This window comes from Pituophis catenifer, unplaced genomic scaffold, assembly GCF_029215685.1.
Source record: "Pituophis catenifer annectens isolate HBS135680 unplaced genomic scaffold, rPitCat1.0.hap2 SCAF_1, whole genome shotgun sequence".
NCBI lineage: Eukaryota > Metazoa > Chordata > Lepidosauria > Squamata > Colubridae > Pituophis > Pituophis catenifer.
Genome location: NW_027256881.1, coordinates 240409159 through 240431241, shown reverse-complemented (window position 1 = coordinate 240431241; position 22083 = coordinate 240409159). Strand labels below are relative to the sequence as shown.

Here is a 22083-nt window from a genome sequence, read left to right as displayed (position 1 = left end):
GGGGTGGAGAATTTGGCCACTAGTTCTAAACCCGCCTGTTGGCAAACATAAAGCATATGCTCAGATGTTGCCTCTCAGTGGGTCCAAAAGCTTCATCTGAATTGCTTGCCAAGAAATATTGAGCTTTTGTCCATTTGCATTAGGAAATTGACATTTTGTCCTGCCGCTCTGCTTGTCTTTAGGTGTTTGTGAGCTACATTGATTCCATTCTGTCCAAAGCTATTTCATATCAATTCATGAAGTAGACAGTTGCTGAGCAGGTAAAACGCTAGAATACTATTAGGAAATTAAAACAGAAAACCAGATGATTTATGTTATTCCATTTTTTTTCCTGCTAGGTTTTTACTGTATTATATGATTCCCCTCATACTCTGTAAAGTTCGTACATATATTATTTAAGCCCATTTCATATTACTGATTTTGGTGATTTTTCTAAATAGAACTTGGATCAAATGTCTATTTCTTAACTTGGTTTCACGGATCTTATGCTTTTATAGAATCCTTACTGCTTCCTATTCATAAATGATGATATGTTCCTTTTGAAACAGGGATCATTACATTGTAATGCTTCTATGTAGTTTGGACTGCGGAACAGACTGGCTACAAGACCAGGGTTTTCCATAACAAACTGGATCAGAACTGAAATTTGGGACAACACACTTCCACATTGTGCTGTCTCGGCAAACAAGAGTTCCAGTCTGTTGCTTCTCTATATTCCAGACTCTGATTGACAGCAGGTTTTCTTTCCCCTCTTTCCTGCTTATATGATCTGGCTCTAGATCACAGCTGAGGACTTTGAATAGTCAGCTGAGAGTCTCATATTGCCTTTGGTTGCCCATAGGGAAGCCCAAATTATGGTATGCTATTTAGTGGGTTTATTTTCTTTATGCTTTTCTTTATATTTGACAATCTGAAGTTGAAGTGGTAGGAAAGTGAATTCAGAGTTCCATATTTTCTAAGCTACATGTCCAAGTCCAGCTTTTGCCATTGCCTCCTTCAGTTAATATGTTTTTTTGGCAAAGCAGGCCCACTGAAAGTTTTGGTTGAGGTTTGTAAAACTACTTTCAGCTTAATAGGGGTAGACAATTGTCAACAAGTTTCAGTGTATGATAGATCTCTGTGGATGTACATGTGTGTTTGTATCTCTCTCTCTCCGTCTTTCTTTCTCTCCCTCCCCCTCCCTCCCTCCCTCCCCTCTCTCTCTCTTAGAATGACTATCATTATCTCTTGTGTTTTCTCTCTGCAGGAATTAAAGTTGAAAGATGAAGAATGTGAGAGACTTTCCAAAGTCAGGGAGCAGCTGGAGCAGGAACTGGAAGAGCTGACAGCAAGCTTATTTGAGGTAGTGTACTTTCCTAACTCGAACCTGGCATCCAAATCCTGAAGGTAATGGTATGGCTCCTTTACAAACCAAGTCCAAATTTTAGCTTAAGTAATTGGTGTACATCTTTGAAAACATCTCTTTGGACATTAGGATCCATGCATCTCTTCTCTCCCACAAAGTATGCTCTGATAGACTTTGAAAGCCATACTTGTTGAAAGAATAGAATTCTATCTTGGGGTTTTTTTTAATTGCATTATTTCATATTATGCATGTTTTAATAATTTACCATTAACATTTTGACCCAGGTGATTTCCTAGAGCTGTACTTTATATATTCAGAAAAGCTTTACTGTGTAAGAGCAGTAAAACTCATATTCCACTGGAAGAAGTTAGATCCAGCAAAAGCCACACTGTGTTGTTTCTTTGATTATGTAGGCCAGCACCAACAGGAACTGGGTGTTTGCATAAGAGCACTCTCTCCTCCGTTAGTAGAGCAACCATTTCTCTTTCCCTAAAGTCAGCAGAATCTGAGCTGGTGCATTTTCTGTCTCATTACCCTGATGTGTTGTAGTCCTCATAGGAATGGAAATTTCTCATTTTGTATGGATGCATAGCCTTTCTCTGGGGGATGAGGCTATTCATCCATGGCCTTGGGTCAGAGAGGTGTGCAGTCATTCTCTTGCCATTGAACATTAGCTAGAGATGAGCGAGGAATTTATTCAGTTCCCATTTTTCAGGGAATTTATCCAATTTGATCTTTCTGAATTCTTATGTAAACTTGAAATGCTGAAATCTGAATTTCACAGTGCACTTTGGAACTAAAACAAAAGGGGGGAGATGTACACAAAAATTGGTATGTGTTTCTTTAAATCGAAATTGCAAACTGGTACAGATTCACTCAGGCTGGAAAAATGAGAAATGGAATATAATTTAAGTGGATACGCCTTAATTATGAACAAACTTGAGAGAGCTTGGGTTCTGCAATCCACATCTAATTCAGATAGTCTTCCTTAACAACTGCATTTGGGACAGGTAACTCCGTAGCAAGGTGACACAATCTTTAAGTGAAATATCATCTGACTTGCATCTGCTCCACTGTGGACATCAAGTGAATCACTTATGGTTGTTAAGTACAGTGTCATGTGACTGCATCTTGCAATTTACTTCTGGCTTCCTCATTGCTTTTGCTTGTCAGAAACTGACTGTGAAGGTTGTAAATGGAAATTACATAACAACAGCACGTTGTGCCTGTTGTAAGTTTAAGGACCAGTGATAAACCTATTTTTCAGTACTGTCATAAGTTTGAACAAATGCTAACTAGGACAGTCAGTATCTGATTACTGCTTGTATATAAGTGTGTGGTCGAGGCAGGGGTGAAATCCTCCGTGGGTCGCTATCAGTTTGCTTGCCCGCGCATGTGTGGTGCGTGCCGGATGCATGCTGCATGTACAGTGTGCACCAAACGCACGCTGCACATGCATGCATGCGCAGTGTACATCAAGTGTGCGCTTCGCACGGAAAAAGGAGCCGTTTGAAGGTAAGCAGAACAGCGGGGGGGGGGGGAACAGCTGTGCTGTGTGATTTAGATTCACTAGAAAGTAGGATTTCTTGCTTTCTAGTGAATATAAATCGCATGGCACAGCTGATCGTCGGAAATTAGCTTTTTTTTTTACTACCGGTTCGTTGAACCGGTAGATTTTATCACTACTGGTTCGCCTGAACCGGTGCGAACTGGTAGGATTTCACCATTGGGTGGAGGGGAGCTCGTTCTTATCCCTTTGCAAGATCATATTGACTGAAGATACACCAGGATAAGACAAGTAAATAATATTCACCTATATGGCTCCAGGTGAATATTAAATATAAATTGAATACTGAATGCTTTATTTATTTTTAGTTTTCTTTTAAGAACATTATGTTTTGCTCTTTCAAACACATTCTCAAGGAAAATTATGAAAATAAAAGTAAAACATGCAGGAAGAACTCCACATATTATAAAAGTACTTTAAAATTGCCAGTCAAACATAAAGCTCTTTGTGGCCTGCACACTCTGAATCATGTGAGGACCTAATTTTTTTATATTGGTGAATTAGGATTGGCAGTGATCTTTCAGCTAAGAGGATTTATTTCATCCCTATCCTCTCAAAATTCCAAAGTATTCTATGGCAGCCCCATTTAGAGCTGATAAATAAAAGATATGTCTCAGTCCAGTATTTTTTAAATAAAAATCTCAAATTTAAAATATAGATAGTCCTCAACTTACAACCACAATTGTGTCCAAAATTTATGTTGTTAAGTGAGAAATTTGTTAAGTGAGTTTTGCCCCATTTTATGATTTTTCTTGCCACATTTATTAAGTAAATCACTGAAGTTGTTAAATTAGTAATATGGTTTCCCCATTGTATTTGCTTGTTGGAAGGTTGCAAAAGGTGATCACTGCAACTATCATAAATATGAACCAGTTGTCAAGCATCCAAATGTAAATCACATGACCATTGGGATGCTGCCATGGTCATAAGTGTGAATAATGATCATAAATCACTTTTTTCAGTGCCATTGTAATTTTGAACGGTCACTAAATGTAATGTTGTAAGTCGAGGACTAACTGTATTGGTGGTATTTTGATTGCCAAGACGAAAAAGACCCTGAAAAGAGGAAATGTTACCTTAGATACAGTACATGTTTCCAACAGGGAAAAAGAATTCTGTTTCGTATTGTGTGGTTATCATACCTGCCCTTGCCACTGCTTTTTATGGTATTGCAAGCCACCTGCCCAACTGCCACCAATTTGTAGTACATAAAAGTAACAGATATGCAGATGGAAGAGAAACCGCAAAAATAAGCTTGTGGAGAAGAAATTGGATGGATTTTTTTTTAAAAATCATGATTTAATCTCAATATTTCCATGTTGGCTGCACTCATTTTCCACATTACCCTTTCCTCATGAAGTTTGCTTAGAGTTCTGCATTCTGCAAGACTCGCCTGTCACCAGTTCTCAAAGAAAGTCTATGCTCTTCTGCTGTATGTGATTAAATGTTCCTTATTTTAATGTGCCCTGTGCACCGTGTGCCTGTGTTGGTTCTTATGGGTGGCAGTTTGGGAAAAGACAGTTGGGCCTCTATTCCATGTTCTTTAAAAGTTGTTCTTGCCATTTTTGAGAACCTGATTGCCTTGGACAAAAGCGTCCTTTTGTTTTATTCTATCTGCCATAGGAAGCCCACAAGATGGTCCGGGAGGCAAACACCAAGCAAGCGGCCTCAGAGAAGCAGCTGAGGGAGGCTCAAGGGAAGGTGAAGAAATCCATTTCATACATTGCCTTCATCCATACAATCATGGTGACCCCAAGACCATATCTACTAAGCATATCCCAAAGTCCATGAGCCTGATACTGAAAGGGAAGCTTTTAGATATGGGCTCCTCTCTTGATCTGGATAGCAAACCTGCTTGTACTAGTTCCCAACTGTGTGGGGAGTGTGTGTATGCATACAGAAGTTCTGGAGCAGGCTTTTCTTTCAGATGTAAAGGTAGTGGGAGCTACTGGGGTGTAGAATATCTATTGCGGTTCCTTTCTCCTTCCTGGTTGGAGGCAACAGGTTAAAAAGGCCCTTTTATGTGGCAGAGTAGTCCAAATCAAGCTGTTGCACAGGAGCAGGAATCAAATCATATAAAAATGCTTCTGAGGTGTAATTTTTCAAATGTGTTGTCAACCTGTTGCCTCCGTGCTGATAACTGTAACAAAGCCCAAGCCGATGGGACACTATTCCTCTCAGTGAATGCTCATGGGAATTTGATGATAAAGCAATAAAAAGAATGCAGTAGGGTTTGTAATAATTTCAGAAAACTGAAAACCAAACAGCTAAACATAAATGCACTGCGATCAAAGAGAGAAATCCTCTAAAGTTAAAGACCTGAGTTTTGCTGAAGCAGGAGACTTGGCTCTAGCTGACAGAAAACTCGTGTTATTTCACATGTTTTGGGAAATGTTTTCCATGCAGTTCTGGCAGTTCCAGTTCAGAAACACATCCTGCTGAGTTTGCTGGGGTTTGCTTCCAAGGAAGGGAGCAGTGGGTTGTAGCCTTAGTAGGCATGAGCAAGGCCATAAATAGGTGTACCCCTATGGCTTGATACTAGAAAGAGTTCAGAGAGTATTCAGAAGGCAAACAAAAGATAAGACAAACATGCTCTGCCTGCTGAAATACAGACCTATTTAGCAGCTACAGGAAGTCCTCAATTTACAACAGGTTGTAGACCGTTTAGTTACAACAGACCCTGAAAAAGCTATTTGTGACCTAGATTCGAAGTTAAAATGTCCACCCTCACATGACTGCATTTTGGGTGTTCAGCAGCTGGCCTGCATTTACAGCCACAGGCAGCATTCTGTGATCACCTGACCATGATTTATGACCTTTTTGCCAGAAACTGGTGTTTATTTCCTGTTTGAGGTAAAAAAAAATCACAACCCATAACGAACAATGGATTTGCTTAACTACCATAGCATTCTGTTAATGGCTGCTTAAAATTGGATGCGGCCACGTGATTAACAACCATCACAACAACCATGACAAATTGCTTCACAACAACTTCTGACTGAAATTACACACTGAATTATAGTCATGTCGAGGACTACCAGTATACATTCAGAAACAATCCATGCAGAAAAAAAAGAAGGACCAAGAAGCATAATGTATTAAATACATTGCCTCAAGGACCTGGATAAAGCCTAGCTGTTGGATCCATTGTGAGATTTCTCTTAATGTCAACATTTTGACATTAATCTTCATCCCCAAATTATCCACAGTAACTGAAGTCAATTAGGTTTCATCCCATTCTCTGGAGGAGCAGAAAATGTCTTTGCTTCCAGCATGAGAAACCTTCAGGTATTTGAAGTGTCTTGCTTAACCAGTTTGTGCAGAAGAGGGGACAAGAGATTAGTGATATATCACTGATGCTTCAGCTTCCACAATCCCTTTTTTGATAACTTTAAAAGAACTTGCTGAACTCGAACTTCTTGTATATTCAAAAATTCAAGAGGCACAGCTAAGGATTTTTGAAAGATTTGTAGCTATGAACTACAGAAAAAAAAACTTGCCATTGTAATGTGATTATACCGCCATCTATTGGCAGAGTGAAAGCAAATCACCTGAAAGATTTTGTGTTATATGCTTTATCCAACCATGAGAAATACAGATAGTCCTCGATTTACAACCACAATTTCTGTTGCTAAGCAAGACAGTTGTGAGTTTGCACCATTTTACAACCTTTCTTGCCACAGATACAGTTGTTAAGTTAGTAACACAGTTGTTAAGTGAATCTGCCTTTTCCATTGACTTTGCTTGTTGGAAGGTCGCAAAAGGTGATCAAAAGATCCCAGGACACTGCAACCAACATAAATACATGCCAGTTACAAGCATCTGAATTTTGATCACATGACCCTAGGGATGCTGCAGCAGCTGTATGTGAAAAATGATCATAAGTCACTTTTTCAGTGCTGTTGTAACTTTGAACAGTCACTAAGCAAACAGTTGTAATTTGAGGACTACCTGTGGCCGCCTTTGCATGAACCAGTATTTGTATAAATATTTTTATATTTGCCAGTATTTGTATAAATAAAAATTTTGCACCAAGAAAACCAGATATGTAGGTAACTAATATATGCAAATATGTACGCATCCTTTCCTATTTAGTGTGTTTGGTAGTTATGACGTACAGGGGAAAATCTTTATAAAGCTTATAAGCTTAACATTTGGGGATTATGCAAGGAAATAAGAATAAAAACATGTAATTTAGAGGATATAAAGCTAGTAACTCCTGAACTCAACTTTCTGTTTGCTTTAAAGAAGAGCCCCGACTGATTGGCTTCATGAGCCATTAAATGTTCTCCTGGACATGGCATAATCCTGGGACCACCAAGTTCTTTGCTGATCAATGCTGATGGCTCTTTGTTTCTCGTCAGATTGACATGCTGCAGGCAGAGGTGACAGCCCTGAAGACGCTAGTTATAACATCAACTCCTTCCTCGCCAAATCGGGAGTTGCACCCACAACTTCAGAGCCCCACCAAAACATCCTTCAGAAAGGGACATGGACGCAACAAGAGCACCAGTAGCACCGGTGCAATCACAGTTGCTGGCCAGAGTGCACCCCAGGAGTCAGTCAACAGCGAATTCAAAGAGGTGGGTAAATGTGATCGATCGGCATCTAGCTTGAGGCCCTGGGAGGAAGCAAAAAATTATCAGCCATGCTGTATTGTGTGTGGGGTGGGGAAATGCAGTAAGGCCAGGGATCTAATGGAAAAATCTGTTTTATCTTGTACTTACACAACCTGCTTCATTACAGGAAGTGTTGAGAAAAATTTCATTGGCCTATTTTGATTAATTCCTTGATTCTGGTTGGGTTCTTTTGATATATTAAGTCAGAGTCAAAGAATTAAGCAGTAATTATAGTGTATAGGCATGAATGAGCTTAAATATAACTGGAATCAAACACGAGAAGTCTTGTAGGTTCTAGCCATGTTGGACCAGAGTTCCTGATATTGCTGGAGAAGGATAATTTGGGAATTCTGGGAGTTGCAGTCCCAGTACATCTGGATTAGATAGGATGGCCACCTTTATGTACCTTCTGGGGTGGGGTATTTGTGCCCAAGGTCTTTTGTGACTGAGGTCGTCGTCTTTCTAATCTTCTGTCCCTCTCACACCATTTTCCTTTCTCTCCTTGTCTTTCTCCTCTTTCCCCCCTTCTCTCTGCCCTTGTCACCTATCTGTCTTGGTCTCCCATTCCTTAAAGTCTGGGGTACCCACTCTCCTCTCCCTGCTGCTCTGTATCGTCCCTGCGAAGGCAATCCACATCACCTATGAGCCAGGCTGGCGGTTCCTGGCAGCAGACTCTCCTTTCTCCTCTCCTCTCTCGCGGCAGGTAATCTCTCTTAGGGTGGGGTGAAGTAGAATAGCTCTGCGATTAAGAAGGTAGGCTCAGATATTTGGTCACAGCAGTGCCAACAAGATTTGCTGGTGAAGGTGGTCATAAAGTCTGAGGGAAGCTGTTCTTCTTCTGTACAGACAGTAAAGAGCCATGTCCTCACATTTCCTGTTGATTATATCCATAGCAATTGTTGCCAGAAAGGGTGGGACTGCAACATCAAGGCTGGTTAAAAAATCTTAATAGTTGCAATCCCAATCAGTCTGGCTGTGGAAACTGGTTTCACTGATCTTGAGGAAGGATCAGTTCTGGGGACAAGAAATACTTTTTGGGTGCGCTTTTAACACCTTCCCCCTGTTCAGTTTTTTCTTTAACACTAACAGTCATTTTTGTGTGTTCTTTTCTCTCTAAATGTTTTCCCTCTTCCCCCATACGGGTGCTCTGAGGTGGTTTGCTGGTCTCAGGTGAGCAGTCCCTGTAGCTCAATGCTTGTAATGTTGTCAGTAGAGACTTTTCCTTCAGGCTGCATTCACTGCTACATTCTTTTCATAGTTCTTGGCGTGTTTGTGCTCTGCTTTTTAAAACTATGTAGGGACAGGAGAGTAAGAAAAAATCTTCCCCAAAATCTTCCAATATTGGAACTTTTTATAAGCTTTTTTTTTTTTTAAAAAAAAAAAATCAGCTAGGGATGTTGGAAGTCAGTTATTTCTGTCCCAAAGGTGCTTTTTCAAGAGGCAACTGGACTTTCTGTTTTTTCTTTGAAGATGTTTCGCTTCTCATCCAAGAAGCTTCTTCAGCTCTGAGCTTCTTGGATGAGAAGTGAAACGTCTTCAAAGAAAAACCAGAAAGTCCAGTTGCCTCTTGAAAAAGCACCTTTGGGACAACCATAATCTGGATAATTGAGAATCTCCATAGACATTCAGTTATTTCTGATTATCATGGTTATGCCTTCTATTGTGGAACTTTCTAACCCTCTCCAACATTTGGAAGAGAACATGCTGGGAGAGGTTGGTGGCTTTCTGAAAACCTGGAGATATTCCTGGGTTTTGAGGATTGTCTTTATTTAAAGAGGAAACCTGGAGGTACCAAAGTTTGAAGATTTTGAGAATTGCCTTTATTTAAAACAGAAGTCGGGAACTACAGCCCCTTTATGACTTGCTGGCTCAGGAATTCTGGGAGTTGAAGTCCACAAGTCATAAAAGGGCCATAGTTCACTACCCCTGATTTAAAACAAAGGTCTCGTCTATAGCTGTGGCAGTTCCGTGGGCCAGGTTGAGAAATGACAAGTTCTTTTCCACAAATCAAATATGAGTTGCTAACTTATTTACCTTTGGAAAGGAGAGCTCACAAATTTATGGAAGACTGGATGGTCAGTGGCTACTCAGGATTGCTGTATACTATGTCCAGTTTTGGAATCAGAAATCCCAAATGTTTAGCAATTGCTAAAAGCAAAATTGGAAGGGGGCTCTGCAATCATGTCCTATTTGCCTTGGGTTTCCCAAAGGCACCAATAGACATTTCTGGAAGTAATCAGCATTCGAGACTTGATTCATCACAGAATGTTTAAAATATTTTTTATCCTTAAGGGATGACTACAAAAAACAAGCAGGCGTGTTTTCTCTGTTGGCCTTGCCTGCCTGCTAATGCAAAATCATGGGTGCCTGATCGCCTTTACTTGCTTGATTAAATATTTATTTATTTACATCTTGGCTGGCTTACTTGACAGATGAATGTGATGCCACCGCAATTGAAAAGACTCTTTGATCTTGTGAGTCTTCTCCCTGCCATATGAATACACGGCTAGAAGAAAAGACTCATTGCATCCTGCCTTTCCTAACTAGTATGCCTTCTTTCGTAACAGTCAGAACCTTCCAGAACATAGAATGCTTCAAGTATGAACATAGAATGCTTCAAGTATGAGTTGTTTTTGAAATTGGCCCCTTATTCAACACAACTAAGTAGACATGCAGTGTTTTGGAAAAGACTCATTTTTTTTCAACTGGTGAAGGGATGCTTGTTTGATGGGATCGGAAGTGAATTCCTTTTTGATGAAGGGAGGCAATTAAGTTTCTTTTCATGGGAAAGCCATGCCCATGGTTATCTCCCTATTCAGTGGAACAAAAACTGAGATTTAAAATACTTATCACTTGTTTAGAAGAGCTTAAAATTCATGTTGCCAATAGTAATAAAGTTATAGGAGAACGTACAGTTGAGCTGTCTAAGGTTTTCCTGCCCTTCTTCTGGACCTGTGGGAAGCAACTGAGTTGTCATAAAGAGAAGCAGGAGATTTTGCTGAGGCGCCGCCCTGTTTCATTGACATACTGCTTGAGTATGAATGCAGATCACAATCCATGCGAGGCTGTTTCCCCAAGGAGAAGAGGGAACTGATCTTCACCACTGATAGAGCATGTGAGCCCCTGTATGTTCAAATATTTACAGACTAATAACTGATGTTCTCTTTGGTTACCTTATTGGGATACTACTACTGTAATCTACTAATGGAGGATACATTGTCTCCTGATGATGCTCTCTTTGTCATGCCCTTTCTGCAGTAACCACAGCAGGAGGCAGAACTGCCTATTGCTGATGCATAAGTCAATTCTGTTTCCTTGCCTCATCATCTGCCTAATGAATAGGACATACACTAGAACCGTGATGGCAAACCTATGGCACACGTGCCAGAAGTGGCATGCAGAGCCATCTCTCCGGGAACGCAAGCCATCACCCGTTACTCTTCTGGGTTCCGGTGCGCTGGCCAGCTGTTCTTCATGCACATGGGAGCGCTGGAAACTGGAACAGCAGCTGCCCAGTGCGCATGCACATGTTCTGCCCCATGGGAGCTACGGATCCCAAGGAATGTAGCACACACAAAACTCTGAACAACTCGGTTTACTACAAACACAGTCTTTTGCAAATGCAGGCTGTTAATAAAACGTCCTTAACAACCTGCCAGAAATTCCACAGATTAGATAAAGTCTTACAAGAGTTGGCAATTAGGCCAGAAGCAAGGTTTGCAAAGAAAATCCATATTCAATGACCAGCAAGTGAACATGTGTTGTTTCCTGCAATGTTTACAAGCTGTGTGCAAACTTAAATAGGCTAAGGGAGTGGCCAATTAGCCCCAAGCCTTACTCTTGAGACCTCCTCCTGAGTAACCACTCCTGCCTTTTGGCAGCTCTGTGTGCTCGTGCATTGAGAAGAGGCTCCTCCACTTCATCCTCTTCACTTGAAGGAGCCTCTGGAGGTTCTGAAGGCCCTGGCTGAATCTCTGCCTCTGGCACCACATCTTCTTCAGCCTCCTCGCTATCCAACTCGAGCGCCGGCTGCATAGGCTGCTGGCACGACACCACACCAGCCTCCTCGTCATCAGGATCAGCAACAATCTGCGCAGGCCACTGGCGAATCACAACAGCGCATGCCGGGCAGCTACTCTTCCAGTTTCCGGCGGGTGCATGAGCACCGGCCACCTGGTCTTCTGGTTTCTGGCGTGCAGTGCACATGCGCCCACCGGAAACTGGAAGATCATCTTCTCAGCGCACACATGTACACCGGGCAGCTGCTCTTCCGGTTTCATACACGTGCTGGAAACCAGAAGAGCAGCTGCCCATTGCGCGCATGCGCACGGCTGCTGCTCTTCCGACTTCTGGCTTCTGGCTTCCGGCACACGCACGGACACATACGCTCCCGTTTCGGTACTCAGTGCCAAAAAGGTTCGCCAACACTGCACTAGAAGAATGTTCTAGTTTTTGTGAGGTTTTCCTCACAAAACCTTTCTGGTTTTCCTTCTTCGTGCCTGTGTATCTGTGTATGTTTTTCTCTCCCTAGTTTTCTTCAACAGACCTCTGTTTCGTGGTTTTCTGTCGCTGCAGGTGGACTCCATCTTATTTGCAGAATTTCAGGCTTGGAAGGAGTCTCCAACATTGGATAAATCGTGTCCTTTTCTCAAGAGGATTTACCATGAAGATGTAGGCCCTTGCCTGGACTTCACCAAGCATGAAGTCAGTTTAAAGATGAGTTGTTCAGAGATTTCTGAGAGATGAAGGTGCTCCTTCCTTGTTGACATGAATTTCTTGTGTTTGTTTTCTTTGGTGCAGCTTTCAGAGCTAGTTCAGGCAGCTGTGGAGCAGAACACCCTTACCATTGAACCAGTGGCTACTCAGGCATTGCCGGTAGTGAAGGTGGCAGCCATTGAATGCGGTGGACCAAAGTAAGATCATAACAGCTGTCCAGCTGCCTTATTTTTTTTTTACTCCCCCTCTTCTTCCACAGATGGACCTTGAGTTTTTAACATGCTACATTACCCATTGCCTTTCTGAAACAAGGTCTTCTATTTGGTTGTTCACGGAATTTGTTTTACTGCCCCATTGTGTATCCTTCCTTTCAGTTTGTACTGCTTGGCCCACAAAAATCAGAGGAGAAAGTAGAGGAGGCGAAGGGATCAGTAATAGGAGAATCAGATTACATGAATGTACAAAAGTATAAATTTTATTAGCAACAATCAGCAGTTCTAATGGACCTAAATTTAGCCAGAAAAGCACTACAAACTTGGGTACTAGGTGAAAATTGTTTTATGCTGATGCAAAAACTATCTTACTGCTGGTGCAGTAAGAACTTGACTGAAGGGATGCTTATCTTCCAGGCATGGAAATCAGACATTAAGGGAGCCTGAGAGATATGATTAAATATTGTTGATGGCTACCCTCAACCACCACTTTGTGAGAAAATATGATTTGATCTCTATGTCTACTATTTGTACACAACTCTGAGCAAAGGATTTAAACTGCCTGGAGTTACCCAATTGCTTTCTCTCATTAGACTGCATGGCTGCTAAGGTGATTCATCTGCTGTGCAATCCCCCTCCCCCTGTCACCAGTGCGAGGTGGCCCACAAGAAGGGGCACGGGGTTACTTTAGACCCAAGTGGTATGGTCTGTCTGCTGGGCTGGAAATAATTTATCCTTGAGACAGATATTCTCTCTGCCCCATTTAAACTTTAGGAATAGTACAATCCAGAATTCTGCTACTCTGAGTTTGTTCTTGTCGCTTTCTTGGTAGGTATAGGATGTGCACTGATGATATTACCTAGTTAGGGTAATGAGATGTCTGCAAGAAAACAAGCAAGCTCAGAGAACTCCAAAGATCCCTCATATAGGATTGTAGCCTAAATAATTCAGATGTTAATCTTCCCTCAGTTTGAGCTGTGCTTTCTACACACACACCACCATTAGTCCAAGAAGAATGAATATTGCCATTTCTAGCCTAATACTAGTTTCAACTTCTTATTTCTTCTCACAGTGGGTTCCGGTCCCAAATTATAACGTAAGTTATTTTTTTTAAGCCAGTTGAAAAGGTATTTATTCCATTATTAATAAGCTACTAACCCAAGTTGTTACTAACAGCTTTGTAATTGGTGCTATCAAATAAATTGTAAGCATTCAGGATGCTGACAGCATACCATATAGGTAATCTTCAATTACAACTGTCTTTGAAATGGTTCATCTTTATTCCTGCACTGCTGGGTATATAATCCCAGAGGAATATTTTTGTCTACTAACTATCAACTTTCTCCGTTAATATTAACTTTATTTGGTTTTCTGTGTTGCTGGTTACCTCCCAAATCCTATAGCTAGACTTTTGAGATGTTTTGATTTTTAGATGTTTTGAGACTGAATGCCCCAAATGCACTTTTCAAACAAGCTGCAAATAGCACATTTTGAATCAACAAAGTTTGATTCAACAGAAGCACTGATTAGCCTCCAAGATGAAAAACAGGAAGCAGGAGGGCTGTACAAAGACAAGCATGTTGGGGAATTCTGGGAGTTAAAAAACACTGGTTTAGATTGTTCACAGTTTTAGCTGACAGAATAGGAAGTTCTCCTCCCAGAATATAACAATCCCTAATATGAAGTTGACAAATTTACCATCCGCTTCTAAGAAGTGTAAATTGTAAATTGAACTGAATTGAGTTGAGTTGAACTTCTTTGTTAATAAGTATATCTTTATACTTATTATACTTAGCTTTATAGTCTTAATATATTTTAGGATAAATTCATAGTACAGAGAATAACTTTAAAAAACCCGATAACATACTGTGAAATCCTTTAAAAGGATGCAAAAATGAAGGTCTTTGCTTGGGTTTTCATTGTGGTGACCAGCATCATGTTTTGTTCCCTTTTGTCAAGGCCTCTAGATGACATCCTGCTTAACTCTTTCTACTCCCACCTCCCTTTTCTTAGGAAATGCGCTCTGAGCGGCCTGTCCCGAGCCTGCAAGCATCGCATCAAACTGGGGGATTCTGGGAATTATTACTACATTTCCCCTTCCTGCAGGGCCAGGGTAAGTTCTTATTAGTAATGTGCCTAGCAAAAAATAATATAATCTTTATCTTATACACATTATGTATAAATGTGAATACATGCAGAAAAAATGTGTTCAGCTTGCTTGCATTTGCTTTGCCTTGCTCCATGCCTTTTTTAGGTATCTTGGTATCTGATGCCAACAGAGTAATCTATCATCTTAAAGACAAAAGAGTTTACAATTGTCTGTGCTATTCACATATATGTTTTCTGTAAATATTTCCAAATGTGCTTATAAATAGGTGTTATGTTTGTTCCCTCTTTCAGATTACAGCTGTATGCAACTTCTTCACTTACATTCGGTACATCCAGCAGGGACTGGTGAGACAAGATGGTAAGAATTCCCCTCTTTTTCTCTCTTTGAGATGTGGAAGTTGGGCTCTTCCCTTTGTAGCTAATTCACAAGGTACACAACCAACTCACATGATTACAAATGGGACCACCAAATCATTCCAAGCATTTTGGATATTTCATAAGGGAACATTCAAGAGAGTATTATTCCCCCCCCCCCCTTGTAAATGTTACCCAAAGCAGGTAGAAAAGAAAGGAAGTCTAGCTGAACTAATGTGTTCAGCTACATTACCTGAACTAATCTAGGTAATCTAATGTGTAATGGCATAAAGTTCATGTGCATAAAATCAAACCCCAAACTCCAGAAATAAGTTCAAGAAGGTATATGTGATGTTAAGATCCACGTTCGGATTTGAATTTTGCAGAATTTGAACTATTTTTAGGACAGCATATTAATTAAAAATGGGTAGGGTTTCAACATACAAATGCCTTCCATTCAGTGAGAAGATAAATATGTGGTTGTCCTGGGCAGAAGGAATAACCTTGTGAACAGGAGGAAGAGCCACAACTAAGATGCTTGGGTAAAAGAAATCTGAATCCAGAGCAGAAATGTAAGCCAGTGCGAGCTGCACTGGCTCCCGGTGGTCTTCCGGGTGGTCTTCAAGGTTTTGGTTACCACCTTTAGAGCACTCCATGGCTTAGAACCTGGATACTTACAGGACCGCCTGCTGCCACCAATAGCCTCTCACCGGCCAGTACGCTCTCACAGAGAGGGGCTCCTCAGGGTGCTGTCGGCCAAACAGTGTCGGCTGGCGGCCCCCAGGGGGGCACCTGTTATCTGGAATGAGCTCCCCCGGAGATACGGAGGATCCCGGATTTACGCACCTTCCGCCGCGCCCTCAAGACCTTTTTATTCCAACAGGCTGGCCTGGCCTAACTTTCCCTTTTAAATGGTATATGAGTAATTTTAAATCTGTTTTTAAATATGGGGATGTTTTAATTCGTCTTGGGCCAAATTGTTTAATACGTTTTTATATTGTTTTAAATTTTATAATCTGTGTGTTTTATCTTTTTGGCTGTTCACCGCCCTGAGTCCTTCGGGAGTAGGGCGGTATATAAATCTAATAAAATAAAATAAATAAATAAATAAATAAATAAATAAAATAATATGAGAAAGTGGAGGGCTGATGGTGGTGGGAAAAGAAGATATCATACTGTTAAGCAAAGTACAGTGGTAACACCCCCCCACCACCTCCTTTTGGTCCATAGAGAAATAGCCATTATTGTAGGGCAAGGATCTTGCTTTTGTGCCACACAAACGGTACACATCAGTTCCTCTACCTTCATATTTTATCAAGATCTCTTGTTAAAATATGAAGTGGATTTTCCAAATGGAAGGGATAGGTTCCTCAAATGATTTTCATGACTTCTGATCATTTGGCCATGCTGGCTGAGCCAATGAGTGTTGAGCTCAGGGGAGCACTACCTTGGGGAAGCTAGCCTTCTGCTACAACGTTTGCCTTCTGCTACAACTATTTCTCATTTGCTTCTCTGTTTAATCTCTCTCTTTTCCTTTGACCCACAGTGGAATTGATGTATTGGGAAGTCATGAGGCTTCGGAAGGAAATGTCCATTGCTAAACTGGGCTTCTATCCCAGCGAGATGTAAATGGAAGATGATGATCAGGAAGGATTTTTGCTGTCAGTTATTCTGTGGACACCCAGAAAATCGATGACAGAATGTCTGCTCATATTCAAGATGGTGCAATATTAATTGAAAATGTAAGAAGCACAGGCTTTTCCTGTTGAGTGACAACTTCAGTTTCTTGAGAGCACCTACTCCAGGCATTTTTACCCAGTGAATATGAGCTCTCTGGCACTATGGAATGAGGCCATGTTGGAACTCCTTCCTTTTTTCTATGCATTCCTCCTCAGCCAGTATATAATGTTCTACTTAAAAGCCACTCTATATACACACATATATAAATATATTAAAAACATATTCCTGAGGCCTCGGCTGGACCTTGGGCTCATTATCTGTTTGCCATTCTGAAATCTTAAGTGCTATTGATCATTGCTGCATAATGGATAGATAGATAAACTACTGCTCCAGCTTTCCAAAGACATGCTCTTGCTGAAAACGGCCTTCCTTGAGAGCTGCAAGGTGCAGATTCCTCCAGTATTTCTTAGGAGCTTGAAAGAGGTAGTTGGGAAAGGTTTTGCTTTTGTTTCTGATTGTAGCTCAGGGTTTTCCTTTGAGGGATCCACAGACCCTTTGCCATACTCTGCACGCTGGTATTAAAGCCACTCCTGATCAAAACCCCAGTCACGATGGAAGGATGGGGAAATGATCTAATGGATAGCCACTTGTAACTGATGGACTTCTTTTTTATGCCACGGACATTCTAGAACAAGCTCTTCCTACCTGAAATTCTTTCTCCCAAGGCTTCTTCAACTATGCTTCGTTGCATTCAACATACCAGTCACGGATCCATTGCCATGATCTTCTTTAGCCCACATTTCTGCTGTACTCCTGGTTCTCATTTAGAGGCTTGCATTTGGCTAAGTATTTTCTAAACTTAAGCCCTCCCCCCCACCCCCACCTGATTCACATCCAAAGATTGACCACAGAGACTGAATTTTCTAGAAAGTCCTTATGCAGTTTTTAAAAAAGTGGGGGCTATCTGGATTTCATAAGTGAATCTTCAGTTTTGATGCTACAGTATTGATGAGGATCTCTCTCTTTTTATTGTATTTTAGGGTATACTAAAAGTTGATATTGAATTTTTAATTCAAATATCTAGATGATCTGTTGGGTGTAAATACAATGAAAATGCCTTTCATTTTCTTTGGTTAAAGAAGGAAACAGCTTTTCCTTTGGGATAATATTTTGAAACTTCTGAGATGAGAACAGCTGATACAGGCTTCCTAGAAGACATAATTTCCCTTGGTAGCCATTCCCTCCTACTTTCAGACCGAGTGGTCTAGTTGCTGGTTACTGATTGTGGAAGGCACTTGCTATTTCAGCTTCCATCCATGAATAATGACAATGAAAATCAGGTTTTGTTGGTAATCCATGAATTCACAAAGCCTCTACAAACAGAGTCTCCTGCTTGGATGAATTTAGCCGATCAATTCAGCTAGTGTTACCGAGAGATTGTTCCATTGGTTCCATTGGGCATGTATACCTGGTTGGCAGCAGAATTTTGCATACATTGTGGCTTCCTTTTGGCTCCTTATGATTACACCCTCGTCCCAGATCTGTGTGGACTTTACCAGATTTTCAACTCTACCATCATAAGAGGAGGAAGCCAGAACATGACACAGTGCCTAGAGGTTATCAACTGATCATTGGTGGGGTTGTTGGGATTATGTTCTGAATGCGATGTGAAGCCACATCTGACTGACAACACATCTGAGTTGTCTATAATAGCTGAATTGGACCCTACCATTTCCATTCTTGGGGAAGTAATGTTTTCTTCAGTTTGCCTTGAAATTAATAGGTTGACTTCACTAATATGTTGTGTTTATGAGCAATAGAGCAAGCACTCTTTGGGATTTTCCTGGAAATTATTGACTTGGGAGTGTTTGATAGTGTTGCATATCAAACAGTATTTTCTTGACCCAGTTCTTGGAGTGGAACTGAAGATGCCCCACTGCTTTGTTGTTCACTATCCCTACTATCCTACTATCCTAATCATTTATAGTACCACTTGAGGGCTAAAGACATAGCAGTCAGGAACTCTTCTCTTAAAGGATGTATTTGGGAAATATGCTGTTGAAATTACTTAATCAAGAGAACAAGTAGTAACACACCCTTTTCCTGCTATAAGATTTCTGTGCATCACAGGGCGCCAGCAACAAGATGGATGAATAAGCCAGAGTTTTAGAATTGCTTCTATTACAACAGAGAGTGTTGCCTTTATAGTCTCACCTCTGAGAGACCTAAAATGATGAACTATGTGAGTATATGAAGAACGATCTTTTGGGCCAGAGATGCAGTTAGTCATGTAGCATCTTGCAAAGACCTCAGAATGAAATTGTCAAAGGAGGCCTTAAATCTATTCATACTCAGTGGTGAGCATGTATCTGATTGCTTTTCTATTGAGCCAAAACCAGAAGTGAAATGGTTTCTAGCAACATTTGCTTCAAGAATATTGACTTCTGCAATTTCGCCTACTAGGTGATTAAGGAATTGACCTATTAAGGATGCGCCCTAGAGCATTCTGATATTCAATCACCTTTCCCCAGCCCAGTGTCCTCCTGATGGGTTAACTGAGATCTCTAGTCCAGCTCATCTGGAAGACAGTAAGAAGGTGGAGGGTGCATTAAGGCACTGTGATAGGCAAGCAAATAATAAAAGATGGTGAAGGACAACTGAAGAGATCCTTGTAGAAATGGTGACTGCCTTATGAGAAATTCCAGTTTGTTCATTGAAAGGAGATTTAGCATTGTTTTGAGTATAAAATGAACTGTTGTGAAGAAATATCCTCTGAAATTTCATCTTCAAAAAGTATTTCTCACACCAAATTCCCTGCAACGGCCTCCAGTTTATTTCATACTGGCTGGAGGTTTTGCATTGTCATTATTTACTTATCAATATTTGGTCCTATAAGAGATGAAGGAAATCTAATCATTTCCTTCATCTCTTATAGGACCAAATATTGATCAAGATGGCTTTGCTAGCTGCCAGTTTTCCCAAATTACAAGAATTGGTTGCCTGAAAAGAAAGAAAAAAGCATATTACAGCAGCTTTAAATCTTTTCTCCTGGTTGCATTATTATCTCTTCCTTATTTCTGTGTTCCTATTCTAATAACGTATGCTGATTTCTATTTAATAAATAGACTCCAGTGTTGACATGAAGCTGGTTTTTATTGCCATTGGACTTATTTCTTTTGAAGTCTGCATGTATTCCAGTGATAAAATAAACAAGGCATTACAAGCAGTATTGATTGTGTATATATATATTAGTGTTGGAGCTTGAATTACTATTAATTTTACTGCCTTTAGAGACATCATTATGGCAAACATTTTTCCATACAATCACCAGCACTAGAATCCAATTCAGATTACCTAAATAACAAACTCAAAATTGCACCCAAAAAGAGCCTTGGCCTAAAAGTCAGCAGTATCTCCATTGGGGTCAGAATGACCCATCAGTTTGAAGCATGACACATTAACCATGGAAAGGATGCATGTCCTGTTCAAATGGAGAAATCAAAGATACCTAGCTCCAGAATCCAAAACAATCCCTTTTGGCTTGCATAGTTAGTTCACAATAAGACAAACCACCAAGGAGCGAATAGAAACAGTACCCACAAGTATTCATGACAATACTTTGACCATATTCTTTATTTTAACATAAAATATTGGCTTGATTTGGATCAGAGGAATGTCAGAAGCACAGTCTGTACAGATTAACTACTTTTTCTATTAACTGCTTGCCTGCTCAAAATACTTCCCCATCAAATACTCTGCTGTGGCATTACTTAAGTGTCACGCTTTGTAAGCACGTATTGGCCATTTGGTTGAGTAAAACAAGAGCTCTTTGTGGGGAGGAAAGAATGATTTGAGGTAGAAAACGACTCTGTCATTCAGAACACACCCCAAAATACAAATTGGCATTTTTCTCTTTAGGACCAGGCTTTGATCGATGTTCTGGCCTAGAATTTTGCTTCCTGGAACACAAATCCTAAAATCAAAGAAAGGAGATCTGTGAATAACGACCATTAAAGGTTTTCAGTATGAATTTGAACATAGGTGTTCCCTACCTCTTGACTAATATGCTCTACAAAGCACAGTCTGTCATCCTATTTTATGCTCCTTGGAATATTGCAAAATTTGAGGTAAAAATTAACTTATAAGTGCACAGACTAATAGACAGTTGATTAGGATTATATGGGTCTCTTAGTTATGAGCAAATGTGATGAAATTAAATTGTAATTCATCTCTGTGCGGCTTAGTTCAATACGTTGCCCTAGTGAAGATTTAGTTTTCCTAGTTTTATTCCTGTGCTATATTTGTAAAACTGCAGATTAATGTGGGCTTTCACACAGCCTGATGAATTAACTCATTTGAAACTGTATAGATTAGAAAGAATCTGCCTCCCTGACTTTAATTGGATTTTAGCTCCTGGTGTTTTTTTTGTTTTTTTTTAATCTATACATAATCTGGGGCTCTGGGTAATTGTGAAAGAAAGTGTGAACTGTGATGAGCAACTGGCATTTTTGGAAGAGCCCTGACATTGCTTTTTTTTCTTAAACTATTTATAGCAGCCTTTTCCTCCTGTTGCCCCTTAAATGCATTGAGCTTCAACTCTTCATTACCTAGTAATGAAACATCTGCAAGAAAACAACCAAGATCAGAGAACACCAAGGATCCCACAACTCTAATACCGTAATCCCCAAGCAGATGGGGATTGTAGCAGCTGGTCTAATGTATCAAAAGCACAATTAAGGATCATTCATTCATTCATTCATTCATTCATTCATTCATTCATTCATCACATTTCTACATTTCACCTAAATTGAGTTGAGAAGACTGACTTCCTGGTGGGAGAATCTACAACACTCTGGGAACTAAATCTTGATCTAGTTAGCAATAGTGGTTAGCTTTTGAGAAATAGGCATATACCATATAAATATGACAAAATAAACTATAAAAGCGGTCCATTTAGTGGTATTAAGTTTTTTTTTCTTAAAAAGGATATTAAAACAATAAAGTGACAGACTGGAAACTGAGATGCTCAATCTGAAGATCCATGTAGCGAAATTTCAAATGAGTCTGTCCTTGTTATGCTAATTTCAAGAACAATTATTAACAGATTGTTTCATTTTCTTGCTCAGGAGCAGCTGATACAACAAATATTCATGTATGCTGATGCTTGAATAAAATGAATACAAAGTTCCAAGGCCAGGGAATATGAGAATTAAATTCATGGCTCAACCACACTTTGGGTTGCTGAGTAGCCTTGATCCCGGAGAAATCCTGAAGGAAGGGAGAGTTTAACATGTAACAAATTTCCATATTATACAGACTGATTTTCCTCTGCCCATAATAAGATACACCAACAGTCTCCAAAGAAGAGCTTTTCCAAAAGCAGATAACGTATACCTTTGAGAGAAAAAATTGGCACATCTTCTCTGGCACATGAATCAGTTTGATGCACAAATGAACTTTTTTTAAAAAAAACCCTCTAAA

At 40.2% G+C, this 22083-nt stretch overlaps 1 protein-coding gene across 10 annotated transcripts in view; it reads left to right on the top strand.

Annotated features, from left to right (window-relative positions):
• The window catches only part of RAB3IL1 (RAB3A interacting protein like 1), a 37345-nt gene extending 15791 nt beyond the window's left edge, over positions 1 to 21554 (top strand). For 3 of the 10 annotated variants that reach the window (XM_070932094.1, XM_070932027.1, XM_070932049.1), the window contains 9 exons: positions 1247 to 1342; positions 4536 to 4613; positions 7277 to 7495; positions 12107 to 12235; positions 12332 to 12444; positions 13532 to 13555; positions 14473 to 14572; positions 14860 to 14926; positions 16469 to 19828. In XM_070932094.1, coding sequence (XP_070788195.1) covers positions 4548 to 4613; positions 7277 to 7495; positions 12107 to 12235; positions 12332 to 12444; positions 13532 to 13555; positions 14473 to 14572; positions 14860 to 14926; positions 16469 to 16551 — 801 coding nt within the window. In that variant the 5' untranslated portion in view covers positions 1247 to 1342; positions 4536 to 4547 and the 3' untranslated portion in view covers positions 16552 to 19828. Of the gene's footprint in view, positions 1 to 182; positions 261 to 779; positions 858 to 1246; positions 1343 to 4535; positions 4614 to 7276; positions 7496 to 12106; positions 12236 to 12331; positions 12445 to 13531; positions 13556 to 14472; positions 14573 to 14859; positions 14927 to 16468; positions 19829 to 20520 lie in introns of those variants that run through there. The other 7 variants (XR_011599723.1, XR_011599722.1, XM_070932068.1 and 4 more) reach the window with 7 other exon arrangements.
• Positions 21555 to 22083: the final 529 nt, after the last annotated feature.